Source organism: Oncorhynchus tshawytscha, linkage group LG03 (genome assembly GCF_018296145.1).
Source record: "Oncorhynchus tshawytscha isolate Ot180627B linkage group LG03, Otsh_v2.0, whole genome shotgun sequence".
NCBI lineage: Eukaryota > Metazoa > Chordata > Actinopteri > Salmoniformes > Salmonidae > Oncorhynchus > Oncorhynchus tshawytscha.
The window spans coordinates 59,615,757-59,635,756 of record NC_056431.1 but is presented as its reverse complement, the minus strand read 5'-3'; the positions used below and the strand labels follow the sequence as shown (position 1 = coordinate 59,635,756).

At 47.3% G+C, this 20,000-nt stretch overlaps 1 protein-coding gene across 2 annotated transcripts in view; it reads left to right on the top strand.

Annotated features, from left to right (window-relative positions):
• LOC112224427 (ephrin type-A receptor 3-like) overlaps positions 1-20,000 on the top strand; it is a 181,728-nt gene that overhangs the window by 115,718 nt on the left and 46,010 nt on the right. For both annotated transcript variants that reach the window (XM_042319756.1, XM_042319757.1), the window contains exons 7-11: positions 6,127-6,289; positions 6,473-6,575; positions 10,637-10,701; positions 12,764-12,889; positions 16,308-16,493. In XM_042319756.1, the coding sequence (XP_042175690.1) occupies positions 6,127-6,289; positions 6,473-6,575; positions 10,637-10,701; positions 12,764-12,889; positions 16,308-16,493 (643 nt within the window). The remainder of the gene's footprint in view (positions 1-6,126; positions 6,290-6,472; positions 6,576-10,636; positions 10,702-12,763; positions 12,890-16,307; positions 16,494-20,000) is intronic.

Sequence of the window (20,000 nt, the reverse complement as noted above, 5' to 3'; positions counted from 1 at the left end):
TTTGGGGACTAACTCCATGCACTGAAGGAAGAGAAGAGACACCATTTGGGCTTGTTCTACCTCTTGCCCCCCCCATTCCAGACTCTTGTGGTTGTCCTCTGTTCTAATGTCTCACTGGTCCAGTCTTCTGGCTTCTCTCTGGAAGCTGGGCCATGGGTTGGGCAAGAGAATCAGACACTGGCAGTGGATCAGAGAGAGAGGGAGGGGGAGGGAGAAGCGGAGAGAGAGGGAGGGGGAGGGAGAAGCAGAGAGAGAGGGAGGGGGAGGGAGAAGCAGAGAGAGAGGGAGGGGGAGGGAGAAGCAAAGAGAGAGGGAGGGGGAGGGAGAAGCAGAGAGAGAGGGAGGGGGAGGGAGAAGCAGAGAGAGAGGGAGGGGGAGGGAGAAGCAGAGAGAGAGGGAGGGGGAGGGAGAAGCAGAGAGAGAGGGAGGGGGAGGGAGAAGCAGAGAGAGAGGGAGGGGGAGGGAGAAGCAGAGAGAGAGGGAGGGGGAGGGAGAAGCAGAGAGAGAGGGAGGGGGAGGGAGAAGCAGAGAGAGAGGGAGGGGGAGGGAGAAGCGGAGAGAGAGGGAGGGGGAGGGAGAAGGAGGGGGAGGGAGAAGCAGAGAGAGAGGGAGGGGGAGGGAGAAGCAGAGAGAGAGGGAGGGGGAGGGAGAAGCAGAGAGAGAGGGAGGGGGAGGGAGAAGCAGAGATAGAGGGAGGGGGAGGGAGAAGCAGAGATAGAGGGAGGGGGAGGGAGAAGCAGAGAGAGAGGGAGGGGGAGGGAGAAGCAGAGAGAGAGGGAGGGGGAGGGAGAAGCAGAGAGAGAGGGATTGGAAGGGAGAAGCAGAGAGAGAGAGAGGGGGAGGGAGAAGCAGAGAGAGAGGGAGGGGGAGGGAGAAGCAGAGAGAGAGGGATTGGGAGGGAGAAGCGGAGAGAGTGGGAGGGGGAGGGAGAAGCAGAGAGAGAGGGACTGGGGAGAGTGAGATAGAGAAAAGAGTTATCAGGGGTTCTGAGGGAGAGAGAGAGTCTTATTGCCATCTCTTATGGCAACCGGGCCAATATTCTCCCACAGAAGAAACATTCCACAGTCTAGTGGGTAAATGTCTGGGCAGGGCGACCACACACACAGATGGGGCATACACACACCCTCACTCTCTTTATGTATCTGACTCACACTGACACACCAACCAGCCTTCTCTCTTCCTCCTCCTGTCCTCTCCTGTCCAGTCTTAATGGAGTGTAGTTTTATTGCTGACAGTAAATGTGTCTGCAGGGTCTCTGTGAGGAAATTAGCGTGGAACGAATGGCTGGTTTTCAATGGAGCTATGGGTGACTTTTGATAGTGAAATTAGCCTTTATCTCTGTCTCTGTCTCTGTCTCTCTCTCTCTCTCTCTCTCTCTCTCTCTCTCTCTCTCTCTGTCTCTGTCTCTGTCTCTCTCTCTCTCTCTCTCTCTCTCTCTGTCTCTCTGTCTCTGTCCGTCTCTGTCTCTGTCCGTCTCTGTCTGTCTATGTCTGTCTGTGTGTCTGTCTGTCTGTCTGTCTGTGATCAGTCATCCTCAGATCTCAGTCCCTGGTGGCCCCTAATCCCTTTATTAGCAGGCCAAACACTTCCCTCTCTCTGGGGCAAAGACAGTTCTAGGATCAGATCACCTTACCCCGTATCCTAACCTCAACCATCAGAAGGACAAACACTAAACTGATCTGAGGTCTGGACCTATAGGTTCTGTTTCCTTCCACTTTCCGGTGTGGCCTCTCTCAGCTCTCTCAGCTTGGGACATGTATAGCTGAGCTGTCGCACTAGATCCACTCCACCATCACCATCTGAAGGGTCACTAGCTATTGCAGGCATGACTGGAGCCTCCTAACCCCTAGGATAATGGGCTCGTCCAAGAGGAACAGCCAGGACTGGGACACCCCAAGAGACACAGGGGACAGGCAGGGAAGCTGGAGCCATACCCAGTCACAGGGCCTCTTGATCAGGCCTGACCGAGGGTGACTGAGGGCCTCTATACCCAGCAGTGGTCTGATCACAAGACTCCCAGGGACCACAGGCAGAGTGATTTCACTCAGTGGCTAAACAGCGACACAAACACAGGCCTGCCTAAAGAAGTATAAAGAGGCCTGAAGGGGCCCAGGCTGTGAGAGAGGAGTCTATTCCTGGCAGTCCATCCGGCTGTTGATTGTTTACAAACTGTGTTTTGAGGTGTGTGACACACACACAGGCCCAGTCAGCTCGGTAGAGTAGCTATGCTGCTTCATTTAACCTAGATATAGACTTCTATTGAATTACCTACAGGGTTAGGGAGGTAGTGTCACGCCCTGACCGTAGATTGCTGTGTATGTTTCTATTTTTAGTTTGGTCAGGGTGTGATGTGGGTGGGTATTCTATGTTGTAGGTCTAGGTTTCCTTTTCTATGTGTTTGGCCTGGTATGGTTCTCAATCAGAGGCAGCTGTCTATCGTTGTCTCTGATTGAGAGCCATACTTAGGTAGCCTGATTTCCCATTTTGAGTTGTGGGTGATTATTTTCCGTTACAGTGTTTTCACCATACGGGACTGTTTCAGTTTTCCTTTATTCTTTTGTTTGTTTGTTTGTATTCAGTGTTCAGTTTATTAAATTTACATCATGAACACTTACCACGCTGCGTTTTGGTCTACTCCTTCTCTCACCAACGGCCGTGACAGGTAGCCTATATTGGCCTGATGGCGTGTATAACAGCAATAAATGATCAAGTGGATATGAAAGGCTAACTGACTAAGCTAAGTGGTGGTAGAGTGAACTTTACCAATCAACCATGTCTGGGAAACTGGGATTTCCAATCCGTACTGCTTACCAAACACACACAAACTCTCTCAGTTTCTCCCACTCCAACTCTCCCACTTTCCATCTCTCCCTCTCTCCCTGCTCCAGACACACTCTTTAGGCTTCCTCGCTAAACAGCTAAATGACTCTAAGCCTTAGATAAGGCCTTTTAGTGCACTTTATGAAAATAAAGTTTGTAGGAACACACTTTAGCATTTATTTTTCTGTTTTTATTTCATCTGGAAAAGAGAGAGAAACTTTCAAATCCACTTTAATCTGACTGTTTATTTATGCTGGGGTTGAGATGGAAAGGAATGCTACTCTTTACATGAGTTAAATACAACCTCCTACACTCTCTCTCTCTCACACACACACACACACACACACACACACACACACACACACACACACACACACACACACACACACACACACACACACACACACACACACACACACACACACACACACACACACACACACACACACACACACACACACACACACACACACACACACACACACCACACAGTATTTACAGGCCTTGTCCTGGGCTCAACACTATAAGGCTGTAATTCCAGACTGCACCATTTAGATAATCAGAGCGGAACGTGACGGACATATTACATTTCAACAACAGCACACACAGAGAGTGTGAGCAATTGCACAGCTTGTCACACACAGAAGGCAGCTTAGAGACACACCCACTCTCCCACTTCTGAGAGCCTGGGCACACCTGTTTGTTATTTTCAAGGGATCACATGATGTGGAGGGTGACAAGCTGGGAAAGATGTATGACTGATAGAGACTGGTATTATACAAGGCACAAGGAAAGTATCATACAGGCACTCCTGAGGAGGGAGGAACAAGGGATTGGATTCTACTCTCAGACAGAAAGAAGTTATTTTAAAGGACTTCTTGCACCATACATCCCTGATGCACCCTATTAGTGTGTGTTCACGTATGTGTGTTTACAGTGTGTGTTCACGTATGTGTGTTTACAGTGTGTGTTCACATATGTGTGTTTACAGTGTGTGTTCACATATGTGTGTTTACAGTGTGTGTTCACGTATGTGTGTTTTACAATGTGTGTGAGTGGTGTATGTAAAACCTTCTGATCTGTATCATGTCACCAGTCTGTTATTGGGTCCATAAAATAGAGATGGAATCAGCTGATTGGACATGATGTTTGGTTTAGCGAGGGCTCTGCAGCTTAGCCATCTCATTTGTGTGTGAGGGTATGTGAGTTCTGTACATGAAAGCGAGACGTGATGAGGTGTGAAGCCTTTGTTGTATATCTAGGTGCACAGGACAGATGAGACAACTCATTAATCAAAGAATATTAGCTGTATGGTCTGAACCCTCTTACCTCACCCATCACGACATACCTTTGAAACTGGACTCTGATCTACGACAGGCTCTTAGAGGAGGTTTCTACAGCAGGCCAATATGCAGGGCTGAGCTGTATTTCAACAGAACCGAGACCAGCCAAGAAATGTCAAATGAAAACGTTTCAAACCTAAGTCTATTTATGCTGCCAACGTCCTGTATATTTGTACAAGATCAACTCACCATTGCTTAAATGGTCCTCTCTGCTCTTATGTACATTAGCCTTTTATTATTGATTTATTTCTGATTAGTGGAAGAGAAAACATTTGTGTTCAATCCATCATATGTAACCATAGCCCATCGCTCATCTGGTTACACTTGACAATAATAGACCATACCAGCGTGTCTGTACACACACACACACACACACACACACACACACACACACACACACACACACACACACACACACACACACACACACACACACACACACACACACACACACACACACACACACACACACACACACACATCAGCCTTCATCAACAGGCCACTTAGTGTGGATAGAGGTTCTAGACATGAAACAACATTGAGTTGTTCTGGGGGTCGGAAGTGGTGGGGATTCACGTGAAGATGCACTATGCAGAAATCGCTCCACCATTTCCTGGTTGCAAAAGGAGTTTACCCAATTTCAGTTTGTGACAAAACAAGAAAGTATAGAGTAGAGAATCATTGTACCATCTAAATGGCTGTGAAATATATTTTCCAAAACCAAAAATATTGTATTTCCAGCTGTTTGAAGCTGGAAGTAAAAGATGCAAAAGTGAAACTTCAGAAGGGGAAGCATAGAAATAGCACACATAGAACAGATCTTCCACTTCTTAGAATTGCATTCAATGAGAATGACAGATCTATAACAGATCTATATATCTATGCAAATTTGGTTGGGTCGCCCAAGGGTTACATATTGCAGCTTTAAAGGACAAAGTAGGAGCCAAATGTCTCTGGCTTTCTCTCGGTCACTCCCTTAACAGTATGATCCCTTCTCCACTGGCATGCATCTCCTCTCCCTCTCTCTGGCTCAATGAGAAAAGGGATGGTACGACAGCCAACATAAGCTGTAGGGCTCTGAATCTCAGGGAATGCTATACATCTGTATTGATCTCTCCTCTCTCCCTCCTGTACAGTCCCCTGCATCTGGAAACAATTGGCTGAAAGTAGATCCGGCCAGTCAATTTACACTGAACAAAAATATACATGTAACATGTAAAGTGTTGGTCCCATGTTTTATGAGCTGAAATAAAAAGTCCCAGAAATATTCCATACGCATAAAAAGCTGTGCACAAATGTATTTACATTCCTGTTAGTGAGCATTTCTCCTTTGTCAAGATAATCCATCCACCTGACAGATGTGGCATTTCAAGTAGCTGATTTGAAACCATCTCAGGGAAGCTCATCTGCGTGCTCGTCGTCCTCACCAGGGTCTTGACCTGACTGCAGTTCTGCGTTTGTAACCAACTTTAGTGGGCAAATGCTCACCTTCGATGGCCACTGGCACACAGATGGCAGACAGCAGACAGCATGTAATGGCGTACCTTTGTTTTAAGGTATCTGTGGCAAACAGATGCATATCTGTATTCCCAGTCATGTGAAATCCATAGATTAGAGTCAAATTCATTTATTTCAGCTAATTTCCTTTTATGAACTCAATATAACAAAATATTTGAAATCGTAGCATGTTGCGTTTAGATTTTTGTTCAGTGTAGTCCTGTTAGGGTGGTGGAGGAGGCCATCAAATATATGTTGTATTTTGAGTCGGTGTGTTTGAGACAGTGGCCCCCTTAGCTCTATAGGATACACCTGATTGCAAACACACATTTCCTTCCCCTGGTAATGACCCCACCCTGATGGGTGATCTGATGTGTCAACAGTCTCAGTGGACTGTATACATTCCTCACTGGACTGATAGTAACCTCTCCCTCTCTTTCTGTCTCTCTCCCTCACCCCCCTGTAGCAGGAGCAGGAGACCAGCTACACCATCCTGCGCTCTAAGGGTTGTAACGTGACGTTAAGCGGTCTGAAGGCAGACACCTCCTACCTGCTCCAGATCAGGGCCAGGACTGCAGCAGGATATGGAGCCAGCAGCAGGAGCTTTGAGTTTGAGACCAGCCCTGACTGTATGTACTTTGTATGTAATTCAACACCAAGTGATTGATGTCAATGATTGTTGTTAGATTTTTGTCATTGTCCTGTGCCTGTACATGCTAACATTTATCTCTCTCTCCTGCTCCTGTTCTCTTCTTTCTCTCTCTCCCTCTCTCTCTCTCCCTCTCTCTCCCTCTTTCTCCATTTCCTCCCAGCATTCTCTATCTCCAGTGAGAGTAGTCAGGTGGTGTTGATAGCCATCTCCTCCGCTGCGGCCATCATCCTGCTCACTGTCCTCCTCTACATCGTGATTGGCAGGTCTGTACACCAATCGCACTGCACAAAGCACACTGACAACTCCGTCAGCGCCAATAACATGGCTCTGTCTTCACGGAGGTCTGCCTCTAAATGCAGAGATATACTGTACTGTCTGAGGATACTGTAGTAAGAATAGATCATATCCCTATAAACTATGCTCCTGGAATGGCGGAGGATGCAATGCATTTTATCTTACTCTTTTGTGTATGTATTGCAGAGGGACACTGTGTGTCTGTCTGTGTTTACATGTACATTATAGTTATGTAGTCACAGTCTTATCCAGAGCGACTTACAGGAGACATTAGGGTTAAGTGCCTGGCTCAAGGACACATCGACATATTTTTCACCTAGTCGCTCGGGGATTCAAACTACTGACCTTTTGGTTACTGGCCCAGTGTTAATGTTGGCAGTTAGTACTGCAGTGAGAGTAGAACTCTCAGGCTCATTACTAGTCCTGCAGATCCCGTTCTGGCTCAGAGCAAAGACAAACACACCATGGTACACCAGGACTGACCGCTGCTGCTTTCCTCCACACACACACACACACGCACACACACGCACGCACACACACATACGCCAGGGTTTCCGTTATGAAAATGTGTCGGCATACATTTGACCGGCAGCATTTTAATTTACCGGACATTTGAGAAATTTACCGGACCCATATGCATTGGTGTGTAACCTGATTAAGGAGTCCACCCACGGGGCTCAGAATGACAGAAATCACATTTAGAATATGGTAATTCATCATAACAGAACATGCAGGTCCAGGATGCAATGAAATATGTCCTTCTTACCATGCACTTTGAACATGTTAGAACTGTCCACATGAACGTTTCCTCAGACAACAAGACGAGTAACGAGCAGCAAAATCACTAGGGTCGGCACCTGAGTTTCCAGTTTGGGGAAGCACATTTCCACCTTAAAAATGCACCTTTATAATAAAGCATTCCATGCATCTTGTACTCTGTTGACACTGACAGATAAATGAAAACGACCTTGTCCATAGAGTATAAAAGGCCTAGAAGGGGAGACACAATTGGAATATGACGTTCCTCTAAATTAATATGCGCAGTGCTCACTCACTAGGGATATGGCAGATGCTCTCAGCAGGTGCCAATAATCGGTAGGCCTACTATTGTTCACTCAATTAAATTCGGAATTTTGATAGCTGAAAGACAGATTAGAGTCTTTTCATTGTCTTCTCTTGACTTCTACTTTTCACTGACAGTCACAACTCAAAAATCATCTATTTGATATTTTACGAGCATGCTGCCCAAAATGTTCGGGCTGCCTTTCCTTCCGACTGTAGGCAATGCTATTTAAAACAATCCCAAATGGTTTTTTTCTTTGTAGCCAAATCATGCTTTAGTAGACTGTTTTGAATTATTTCATTTATTTCTGTATAGACACGATTAGACTAATTACAGTGCCTTGCGAAAGTATTCGGCCCCCTTGAACTTTGCGACCTTTTGCCACATTTCAGGCTTCAAACATAAAGATATAAAACTGTATTTTTTTGTGAAGAATCAACAACAAGTGGGACACAATCATGAAGTGAAACAACATTTATTGGATATTTCAAACTTTTTTAACAAATCAAAAACTGAAAAATTGGGCGTGCAAAATTATTCAGCCCCCTTAAGTTAATACTTTGTAGCGCCACCTTTTGCTGCGATTACAGCTGTAAGTCGCTTGGGGTATGTCTCTATCAGTTTTGCACATCGAGAGACTGAAATATTTTCCCATTCCTCCTTGCAAAACAGCTCGAGCTCAGTGAGGTTGGATGGAGAGCATTTGTGAACAGCAGTTTTCAGTTCTTTCCACAGATTCTCGATTGGATTCAGGTCTGGACTTTGACTTGGCCATTCTAATACCTGGATATGTTTATTTTTGAACCATTCCATTGTAGATTTTGCTTTATGTTTTGGATCATTGTCTTGTTGGAAGACAAATCTCCGTCCCAGTCTCAGGTCTTTTGCAGACTCCATCAGGTTTTCTTCCAGAATGGTCCTGTATTTGGCTCCATCCATCTTCCCATCAATTTTAACCATCTTCCCTGTCCCTGCTGAAGAAAAGCAGGCCCAAACCATGATGCTGCCACCACCATGTTTGACAGTGGGATGGTGTGTTCAGGGTGATGAGCTGTGTTGCTTTTACGCCAAACATAAAATTTTGCATTGTTGCCAAAAAGTTAAATTTTGGTTTCATCTGACCAGAGCACCTTCTTCCACATGTTTGGTGTGTCTCCCAGGTAGCTTGTGGCAAACTTTAAACAACACTTTTTATGGATATCTTTAAGAAATGGCTTTCTTCTTGCCACTCTTCCATAAAGGCCAGATTTGTGCAATATACGACTGATTGTTGTCCTATGGACAGAGTCTCCCAACTTCTGGAGAGAGTTTGCTGCACTGAAAGTAAAGGGGCTGAATAATTTTGCACGCCCAATTTTTCAGTTTTTGATTTGTTAAAAAAGTTTGAAATATCCAATAAATGTCGTTCCACTTCATGATTGTGTCTCACTTGTTGTTGATTCTTCACAAAAAAATACAGTTTTATATCTTTATGTTTGAAGCCTGAAATGTGGCAAAAGGTCACAAAGTTCAAGGGGGCTGAATACTTTCGCAAGGCACTGTATATATAGAATTTTGGCAATTTAATTCAATTTACTTTAGGCTAGCCTTATGGATGTGCCACCTATGTCAATGAAACTATCCCCCATAGTAGTAAAGTAGACCTAACCTACTGGTTTCAATGGCATATGGAAGTCTTTATTAAATCATTGATTCCACAGATCTGGTCAGATTTAGCCTACTTTGAAGCAAGGTAAAACATGCCTCTTAAAATGTAGTAAAACATTCATGTTTCAAACAGTTAAGTAACTATAGGTTTTCAAAATGCATACCTCCTCCTGCTCATTGCAAAGTGGGTGTGACGAGCTGATGAAGCCTGCTTTCCGTTGCATTTGAACAGCAAATGGGAACCCCGCTTCAATTACCAGTTGAGATATACAAATAGTATCTCTTTTTAATTGGGGCTATTTTTAACGCACGATTACATTTTGAATTGTTGCGCAATGATCTGGCTTATAAAAGCGATGTCTGACAGATTTTCCGCTCAAAGGCTCGGTATCTGTGTGCTGTGTAATAAATAAGATACATAACTAGGCTACACATGCGGCAATCTAATTCCAATAAATTATTCAAATGAACCCCTAGTCCGGTAAGTCAATGACTAACGAAACCCTTACACAAGCACACACACATGCATGTCCAGACTTTTTATATTGACACCCCCCTCTCAATTTTGTTTTGTACACTGCTGCTACTCGCTGTTTATTATCTATGCATAGTCACTTAACCCCTACCTCCATGTACATATTACCTCGACTAACCCTAACCCCCGCTCATTGACTCGTTACCGGTACCCCCTGTATATAGCCTCCACATTGACTTGTTACCGGTACCCCCTGTATATAGCCTCCACATTGACTTGTTACCGGTACCCCCTGTATATAGCCTCCACATTGACTTGTTACCGGTACCCCCTGTATATAGCCTCCACATTGACTCGTGTATATAGCCTCCACATTGACTTGTACCCCCCCTGTATATAGCCTCCACATTGACTTGTTACCGACTCGTACCCCCCCTGTATATAGCCTCCACATTGACTTGTTACCGGTACCCCCTGTATATAGCCTCCTCATTGACTTGTTACCGGTACCCCCTGTATATAGCCTCCTCATTGACTTGTTACCGGTACCCCCTGTATATAGCCGTTACTGTAATTTTATCGTGTTACTTTTTATTTTATTTTTTACTTTAGTTTATTTGGTAAATATTTTCTTAACTCTTTCTTGAACTGCACTGTTGGTTAAGGGCTTGTAAGTAAGCATTTCCCAGTAAGGGAAATGTTGTATTCAGCGCATGTGACAAATAAAGTTTGATTTGATTTGACGCACACACACATGGCTTGCTATGCCCTCTGATGTAGGGTGAGGGAAAGTGAAGACTGATGGGCAAAGGTGTGACCTTCAGTTCTGTCATTGTGACTGACAGGTTCTGTGGCTACAGGAGGTCTAAACACCCTGATGAGAAGAGACTGCACTTTGGCAATGGACACTGTAAGTACCTCACCCAACCCTCTGTCCGTCTGCCTGTCTGTCAGTCCATCTGTCCGTCTGCCTGTCCGTCTGTCCGCCTGCCTGTCTGTCAGTCCATCTCTCAGTCCGTCTGTCCGTCTGTCTGTCTGTCTGCCTGTCTGTCAGTCCGTATGTCATTCCGTCTCTCTGTCTGCCTGTCTGTCAGTCCGTCTGTCAGTCCGTCTGTCCGTCCGTCTGCCTGTCTGTCAGTCCGTCTGTCAGTCCGTCTGTCTGCCCGTCCGTCTGTCTGTGTGCCTGTCTGTCCGTCTGTCAGTCGGTCCGTCTGCCTGTCTGCCTATCTGTGTGCCTGTCTGTCCGTCTGCCTGTGTGCCTGAGTGTCTGCCTGTGTGCCTATCTGTCTGCATGTCTGCCTGCCTGTCTGCCTGCGTGCATGTCTGTCTGTTTGTCTGTCTGCCTGTCTGCGTGCCTGTCTGTCTGTCTGTTTGTGTGCGGCCTGTCTGTCTGCCTGTCTGTGTGCCTGTCTGTCCGTCTGCCTGTCTGCATGTCTGCGTGCCTGTCTGCCTGCGTGCCTTTCTGTCTGTCTGTCTGTCTGTCTGTCTGTCTGTCTGTCTGTCTGTCTGTCTGTTTGTGTGCATGTCTGTCTGTCTGCCTGTCTGTTTGTGTCTGTGTCTGTGTCTGTCTGTCTGCCTGTCTGTTTGTGTGCATGTCTGTCTGTCTGCCTGTCTGTGTGCGTGTCTGTCTGTGTGCGTGTCCGTCTGTCTGCCTGTCTGTCTGTGTGCGTGTCTGTCTGCCTGTCTGTCTGCCTGTCTGTCTGTGTGCATGTCTGTCTGTTTGTGTGCGTGTCTGTCTGTCTGCCTGTCTGTGTGCGTGTCTGTCTGTGTGCGTGTCCGTCTGTCTGTCTGTGTGCGTGTCTGTCTGTCTGTCTGTCTGTCTGTCTGTCTGTCTGTCTGCCTGTCTGTCTGTCTGTCTGCCTGTCTGTCTGCCTGTCTGTCTGTGCGTGTCTGTCTGTCTGCCTGCCTGTCTGTCTGTCTGCTGTCTGCCTGTCTGCCTGTCTGTCTGTCTGTCTGTCTGTCTGTCTGTCTGTCTGTCTGTCTGTCTGTCTGTCTGTCTGTCTGCCTGTCTGCCTGTCTGTCTGTCTGCCTGCCTGTCTGTCTGTCTGTCTGTCTGTCTGTCTGTCTGTCTGTCTGTCTGTCTGTCTGCCTGCCTGTCTGTCTGCCTGTCTGTCTGCCTGTCTGTCTGTCTGCCTGTCTGTCTGTCTGTCTGTCTGTCTGTCTGTCTGTCTGTCTGTCTGTCTGCCTGTCTGTCTGCCTGCCTGTCTGTCTGTCTGCCTGCCTGTCTGTCTGTCTGTCTGCCTGTCTGTCTGTCTGCCTGTCTGTCTGCCTGTCTGCCTGTCTGCCTGCCTGTCTGCCTGTCTGCCTGTCTGTCTGCCTGTCTGTCTGTCTGTCTGTCTGCCTGTCTGCCTGTCTGTCTGTCTGTCTGTCTGTCTGTCTGTCTGCCTGTCTGTCTGTCTGCCTGTCTGTCTGTCTGCCTGTCTGTCTGTCTGTCTGCCTGTCTGTCTGCCTGTCTGCCTGTCTGTCTGTGTGCGTGTCTGTCTGTCTGTCTGTCTGTCTGTCTGTCTGTCTGTCTGTCTGCCTGCCTGTCTGTGTATTGTTCTTCTAAAGTATGTTGAGTCATTCCTCAGCGTTAGTTAGGTACAGGGTCAGTGTGTTTGTGTACAGTATATCCATCTCCTGATTGGCGTTTATTTGAACAGAAACATGTTTTCCTTGGGGGCTGGCCACACTCATAAACCAACCTAGTGTTTTTCTTACACATGATGGATTGATTGGCTGGTCACTCCATAAATGTCACTTGACGTCCGTAGTGGTTTTTGTGACCCACCCGAAGACTCATCTCCGCTGTCTATTCCTAATACTCTGTCTACTAACACACTCTCCCTCTGGTTTTCTCAATGAGACAATTTCAATTGAAGGGCTTTATTGGTATGGGAAACATATGTTTAAGTGATATAGATAATATACAAAAGTGAAATAAACCATACAAAATGAACAGTAAACATTACACCCCCCCCCCTCCCCCTCAGTGCGTCTGCCAGGTATAAGGACGTACGTAGACCCTCACACCTATGAAGACCCCAGTCAGGCCGTCCATGAGTTTGCCAAGGAGCTGGATGCTTCCTGTATCGCCATCGACAAGGTGGTGGGAGCAGGTGAGACAAGAGACACACAGTGTCACATAGGCACACACAGACAAATGCATGCACACACACACACACACACACACACACAGACACATGCATGCACACACATACAGACACATGCATGCACACACATACAGACACATGCATGCACACACATACAGACACATGCATGCACACACACACAGACACATGCATGCACACACATACAGACACGTGCATGCACACACACACACACAGACGCATGCATGCACACACATACAGACACATGCATGTACACACACACACAGACACATGCATGCACACACACACACAGACGCATGCATGCACACACATACAGACACATGCATGCACACACACACACAGACACATACATGCACACACATACAGACACATGCATGCACACACACACACAGACACATGCATGCACACACATACAGACACATGCATGCACACACATACAGATGCATGCACACACACGTGCACAAACATATGCATGCACGCACACACGTCAGTAACACATACTGTAGCATTCATATACGATTACCTAAGACATCTTGAACAAACTTTCCCACAGTAGCATTCACAGTGATCCCAAAGATACGTGACACACATTCCAACTTATTGGTATTCAGAGGCACAAAGAGAAGCTGTTTAGTAAGGTAGTAAGGTGTTTGTTCTAAATGTAGCAGTGAGAATGAGATTCATTTAACACTTCAGCTGGAGAGTCCTGTTTTACTCCTCTTCTGCAACGGAGAGAGGGCGATGTGGGGGAGGGAGGAAGGGAAGAAGAGAGGAAGAATGAGGGATGGGTGGGAGAGAAAGTTGGTATGGCTATAGGGATGGATCGAGAGATGGGGAGTGCAGGAAGTAAGAGGAAGGGATGGATGGATGGAGAAAGAGGGAGATGAAAGGAGTAAAAAGAGGGATGGAGTGAAAAGTCCTCGCTGTTACTGCTTTTAATAGAGTGTGTGCTGCTGGAGCAGAGGAGTATGGGTAATGTAATCGCACCTCCAGATGGGATATTGTTTGACATTCCCCACAGCTCCCTCTCTCCTCGCTCTCCTTTATTTTATAAACCTCTCTCCTCCTTTCTTTTTCACCCTTTCATGTCTTCAGCAGGAGTGTAGACATGAAGTTAATGCATTGTGATTCATGGGAATAGCAGGCAGTGTGAGAGCACATAGAGACATGCTACAACACAGGGCAGCTGCACCATCTTACAGATGACCTGCACACATCAAAGCCTAAGAAAGCAGAGTGAGAGTTTGTGTCATTAATCACAGCTCTGTGATGGAGGGTGGGGTAATACTGATCCTGGTGCTGGTCATCTCCCAGCCTATCCACTGGCCAACCACAGCCCAGCTCAGCCTAGCTCCAATCACAGCCCAGCTCAGCCTAGCTCTAACCACAGCCTAGCTCAGTCTAGCTCCAACCACAGCCCAGCTCAGCCTAGCTCCAACAACAGCCCAGCTCAGCCTAGCTCCAACTACATCCCAGCTCAGCCTAACTCCAACTACAGCCCAGCTCAGCCTAGCTCCAACCACAGCCCAGCTCAGCCTAGCTCCAACTACAGCACAGCTCAGCCTAGCTCCAACCACAGCCCAGCTCAGCCTAGCTCTGAGCACAGCCCAGCTCAGTCTAGCTACAACCACAGCCCAGCTCAGCCTAGCTCCAACCACAGCCCAGCTCAGTCTAGCTACAACCACAGCCCAGCTCAGCCTAGCTCCAACCACAGCCCAGCTCAGCCTAGCTCCAACCACAGCCCAGCTCAGCCTAGCTCCAACCACAGCCCAGCTCAGCCTAGCTCCGAGCACAGCCCAGCTCAGTCTAGCTACAACCACATCCCAGCTCAGCCTAGCTCCAACCACAGCCCAGCTCAGCCTAGCTCCAACCACAGCCCAGCTCAGCCTAGCTCCAACCACAGCCCAGCTCAGTCTAGCTACAACCACAGCCCAGCTCAGCCTAGCTCCAACCACAGCCCAGCTCAGCCTAGCTCCGAGCACAGCCCAGCTCAGTCTAGCTACAACTACAGCCCAGCTCAGCCTAGCTCCAACTACAGCCCAGCAAGCAGTGTGCTGCTCTCTTTAGACAGCCTGTAATTATTCAATGTCCTTCCAGACCCAATCTCAGGCCAGTACTTGTGTGTGTGTGTCTCTTACTTCGTACCAACCCTGTATCTCTGATCCGACTCCTCTATGGGAAATGATCATACAGGAGAAAGGGCATGGACCGGGTCCACATGTCTTAGCTGTGACATCACGGTCCTTCTTTGGCCAAGTCCCTGTCACCAGCCATATGAGAGCAATGCTTGACCTCCCGTTCTAACTTTGAAGTGGTCTCTTTACCACAAAGCCCTGCTTAGGGAAACTATTCTCCAGAGAGCCTCTGTACCTCAGAGGGATACTACAGCTTGATCATACTGTATGTCATCACCATGCTGGAATGAGAATTTGTCAGCTCTGATAACCTCTCAAAATGCTTTATATGATATGGAAAGTAGAGGGGGCATTTATAGACTGTGGCCAATGTAGTCAATGTTCAATTAGTCATTGTTATCTCAGTGTGGGAGATGGATTTCAAGAAGGACATATGACTGCACATGCTTATATTGGCCAACTGTGTGTGTTTATGAAATTAGGCAAGAATTTCTGACTGGTCTGATCCAACTGAAATAAATGATAACAGTTATTCTGATGCCAGCGCCTCAGGGCCTTGGTGTCAGCTCCTCAGGTCCTAGGTGCCAGTGCCTCAGGTCCTTGGTGCCAGCGCCTCAGGGCCTTGGTGTCAGCTCCTCAGGTCCTAGGTGCCAGCCTCAGGTCCTAGGTGCCAGCGCCTCAGGGCCTTGGTGTCAGCTCCTCAGGTCCTAGGTGCCAGTGCCTCAGGTCCTTGGTGCCAGCCTCAGGTCCTAGGTGCTAGCGCCTCAGGGCCTTGGTGTCAGTGCCTCAGGGCCTTGGTGTCAGCGTCTCAGGTCCTTGGTGTCAGCACCTCAGGTATTTGGTGTCAGCGCCTCAGGTCCTTGGTGTCAGCACCTCAGGTCCTTGGTGTCAGTGTCTCAGGTCCTTGGTTTCAGCACCTCAGGTCCTTGGTGTCAATGCCTCAGGTCCTTGGTGCCAGCGTCTCAGGTCGTTGGTGTCAGCACCTCAGGTCCTTGGTGTCAGCACCTCAGGTCCTTAGTGTCAGCATCTCAGGTCCTTGGTGTCAATGCCTCAGGTCCTTGGTGTCAGCACCTCAGGTCCTTGGTGTCAGCACCTCAGGTCCTTGGTGTCAGCACCTCAGGTCCTTAGTGTCAGCATCTCAGGTCCTTGGTGTCAGCACCTCAGGTCCTTGGTGTCAGCTTCTCAGGTCCTTGGTGTCAATGCCTCAGGTCCTTGTTGTCAGAGAATGTGTGTGTTATTAACGCTCTGTGGGTATATTTGTGTTTTTGTAGGTGAGTTTGGGGAGGTGTGCAGCGGTCGTCTGCGTCTGCCCAGTAAGAAGGAGAACTGTGTGGCCATCAAGACTCTGAAGGCAGGATACACCGACAAACAGAGACGGGACTTCCTGTCTGAAGCGTCCATCATGGGACAGTTTGACCATCCAAACATCATCAGGCTGGAGGGAGTGGTCACCAGGAGTACGTACAGACCATATCTTACTATACAGTCAAAATGAGAGATAAACAACGTCTCACTCCCTAAATCTTGGCATGACATGTATTTATGAAGTAGGCTATGCCTCACGAATTCTGCCCAGAGAGAACCTTGGACAGAATGTGTCATTAGTTGTACACTGAACAATGCTATGAAGCTGGCCAACACCTTTACAAGAGAAGCCATTTTTATTGACTTCTAATGGCTTGAATCTCACCAGATCAATGTCACCTGATCAAACAGGTCCTATATGTTTAAATCTTAGCCTCCCTCCCGAGGCTCCTTAACACAGCTAGTCTCACACACCAACACATTCTCAGTTCTCTTAAAGGAAATGACTCGAAAAACGGTGAAATAATTGCTTTGACCTCCGGTCCACAATCAGAGCCGGTCTTCACTACACACGCGTGATCACACGCACACACACCCACATTACCATTATACTGCAGTTCTGGCCGTGTCGTTATACTGAAGAGTTAAACTTGTAAAATATCTCCCTCTGATTGCTCTACAACAGATGAACTGATCATTCCACAGGCAGGCCTGTTAAACTCACAGTAAAACTTTACAGAGGTTAGCCAGTTTAGGTCAACTTGACCAGCAAGCCAGAACAGATCTGTTTTAATGATGTTTCATATCCAGTTGTAGCCCAGCCATGGATTTCTGAATGATGATACAGTTGAATGTAGTTATACGATATCTATAATGATATGTTAAAAAATACATAAATGAACTTGGTTGCCTTGAAGAAGTTCTATTTAAGTTCTGAATATTCATAAGGATTATGATATGGTCGCTGCTTATCATTTTTTGGGTTTGTTGCCATGGAAACACAAGGAAATCCTGTGTATTCTAGTTGACAGTTAGATAAAGCCACTGTGCCATGTGAAGACTGTTTCTCTGCATTATGACAGGACCAGTTATGTCAATGAAAACCCACTCAGACACAGTATGTTTCCCATTCATCTGGCTGTAAATAGAATCTGGACAGGAATGCAAAATGGCCTTTTATTTGTTCAAGGCTTCATCATATAGGGATTTTATTTGTCTCATAAATCTTACAGCACTCATTATTAAAGCCCTGAAGGAGAATAATACCAGGACTAATTGCAAATGACTGCGGTTTGTTTCTGTTTTTAGGACAGAACGAGGGGAGAGCATAGTAGTATGTGTGTGTGTGTGTGTGTGTGTGTGTGTGTGTGTGTGTGTGTGTGTGTGTGTGTGTGTGTTGGAGGGGTACTCTATGATTGAGAGCAGGCTCTTAGGGGTTTGGTTGGCATGTGGGAACGGACACACACACACACACACACACACACACACACACACACACACACACACACACACACACACACACACACACACACACACACACACACACACACACACACACACACACACACCTGTCTGTGGCGTAGGGTGATTTATTAACCCAGTCCTGTTAATTCTTAATAATCCAGAGACTGTCACACCTCATTAACCCTGCTGCTTTTGGCTGCACCGCTAAGGGCTGCACGTACACACACACACACACACACACACACACACACACACACACACACACACACACACACACACACACACACACACACACACACACACACACACACACACACACACACACACACACACACAGAGGAGCAGAGAGGAGAGGAGAGGAGAGGAGAAAAAGGGGAGGAGGTTTAGGGAGTCTGTTTTATCTGAAACTATAAAGGGTCTTATAGAGGGGGTGTTGGGCCAATCCATCAGGGTCTTATAGAGGGGGTGTTGGGCCAATCCATCAGGGTCTTATAGAGGGGGGTATTGGGCCAATCCATCAGGGTCTTATAGAGGGGGGTGTTGTACCAATCCATCAGGGTCTTATAGAGGGGTGTTGGGCCAATCCATCAGGGTCTTATAGAGGGGGGGTGTTGGGAAAATCCATCAGGGTCTTATAGAGGGGGTGTTGGGCCAATCCATCAGGGTCTTATAGAGGGGGTGTTGGGCCAATCCATCAGGGTCTTATAGAGGGGATGTTGGGCAAATCCATCAGGGTCTTATAGAGGGGGTGTTGGGCCAATCCATCAGGGTCTTATAGAGGGGGTGTTGGGCCAATCCATCAGGGTCTTATAGAGGGGGTGTTGGGCCAATCCATCAGGGTCTTATAGAGGGGGTGTTGGGCCAATCCATCAGGGTCTTATAGAGGGGGTGTTGGGCCAATCCATCAGGGTCTTATAGAGGGGGATGTTGGGGAAATCCATCAGGGTCTTATAGAGGGGGGTGTTGGGCCAATCCATCAGGGTCTTATAGAGGGGGGTGTTGGGCCAATCCATCATTGTCTTTTAGAGGGTGGGTGTTTAATTATGTCTATGGCTGTGTTTTGACCAACAGACCTTCTTATTTGAAGGGAAAGTGCTGTTATTATCTAGATGAGTAGCAGGTTGTACTGTCAGTTAGTCAGCCCTTATCACTACACTGTCAAATCTAGACCTAGTTCATGAGATGGAATGAAAAAGGTGTCCTCACTCACTTTATTTTTACAGTTCCAGGGTTTGAAGTTCATGAGATTATTTTCTATAAATGGTGCCGGTACTCAATCCATCAGAAAATGAAAGCTGCTGGTTGTGGTAAGGTTGAACCACTGCTCTGACCAAACCTAGTCTTGTTTTAGCTCACCATTTAAACGCAAGCAGTTTGTGAGGCAGCCAGTTTTATTAATTGACGTTTATTTTTCCAACGAGGGTTATAAATGTGTTTCTTTTTACAGCAGGGTCCATCATCCCCTTCCTCTGACAGATCTGTAAATGAGTTCTGCGTTGCCAGATGTGGAGTTTCACTTTGAAACATTTACAACATGCATGACGGAGAGGGGGGAGAGAAGGAGGTGGAGAGAGGGATGGGGAGGGTGTCGGAGAGTTATAGATAAAGAGAGAAAGTCAGAAATAGAGAGTGAGGGAGGGAGGATGAAGAGGGGGAACCCATAACCATCTGACACAAACCTGTCGTGACAGCAGTGCTGTTCATTTGACTACGGCTGACTTGAAGTAATTTTCCCCCTCGTTTCTACCGGTTCTAAACCTGCTCTCCTCTTCTCTGGTCTCCTCTCCTCTCCTCTGGTCTCCTCTCCTCTGGTCTCTTCTCCTCTGGTCTCCTCTCCTCTGGTCTCCTCTCCTCTGGTCTCTTCTCCTCTGGTCTGCTCTCCTCTCCTCTCCTCTCTGCTCTCCTCTCCTCTCCTCTGTTCTTATCTGCTCTCCTCTCCTCTGCTCTCCTCTGCTCTCCTCTGGTCTCCTCTCCTCTGCTTTCCTCTGGTCTCCTCGCCTCTGCTCTCCTCTGGTCTCCTCTTCTCTGGTCTCCTCTGGTAACCTCTCCTCTGCTCTACTCTCCTCGGGTCTCCTCTCCTCTGCTCTACTCTGGTCTCCTCAACTCTCTCCTGGTCTCCCCTCCTCTGCTCTCCTCTCCTCCGGTCTACTCTGGTCTCCTCTAGTCTCCTCTCCTCTGGTCTCCTCCCCTCTGGT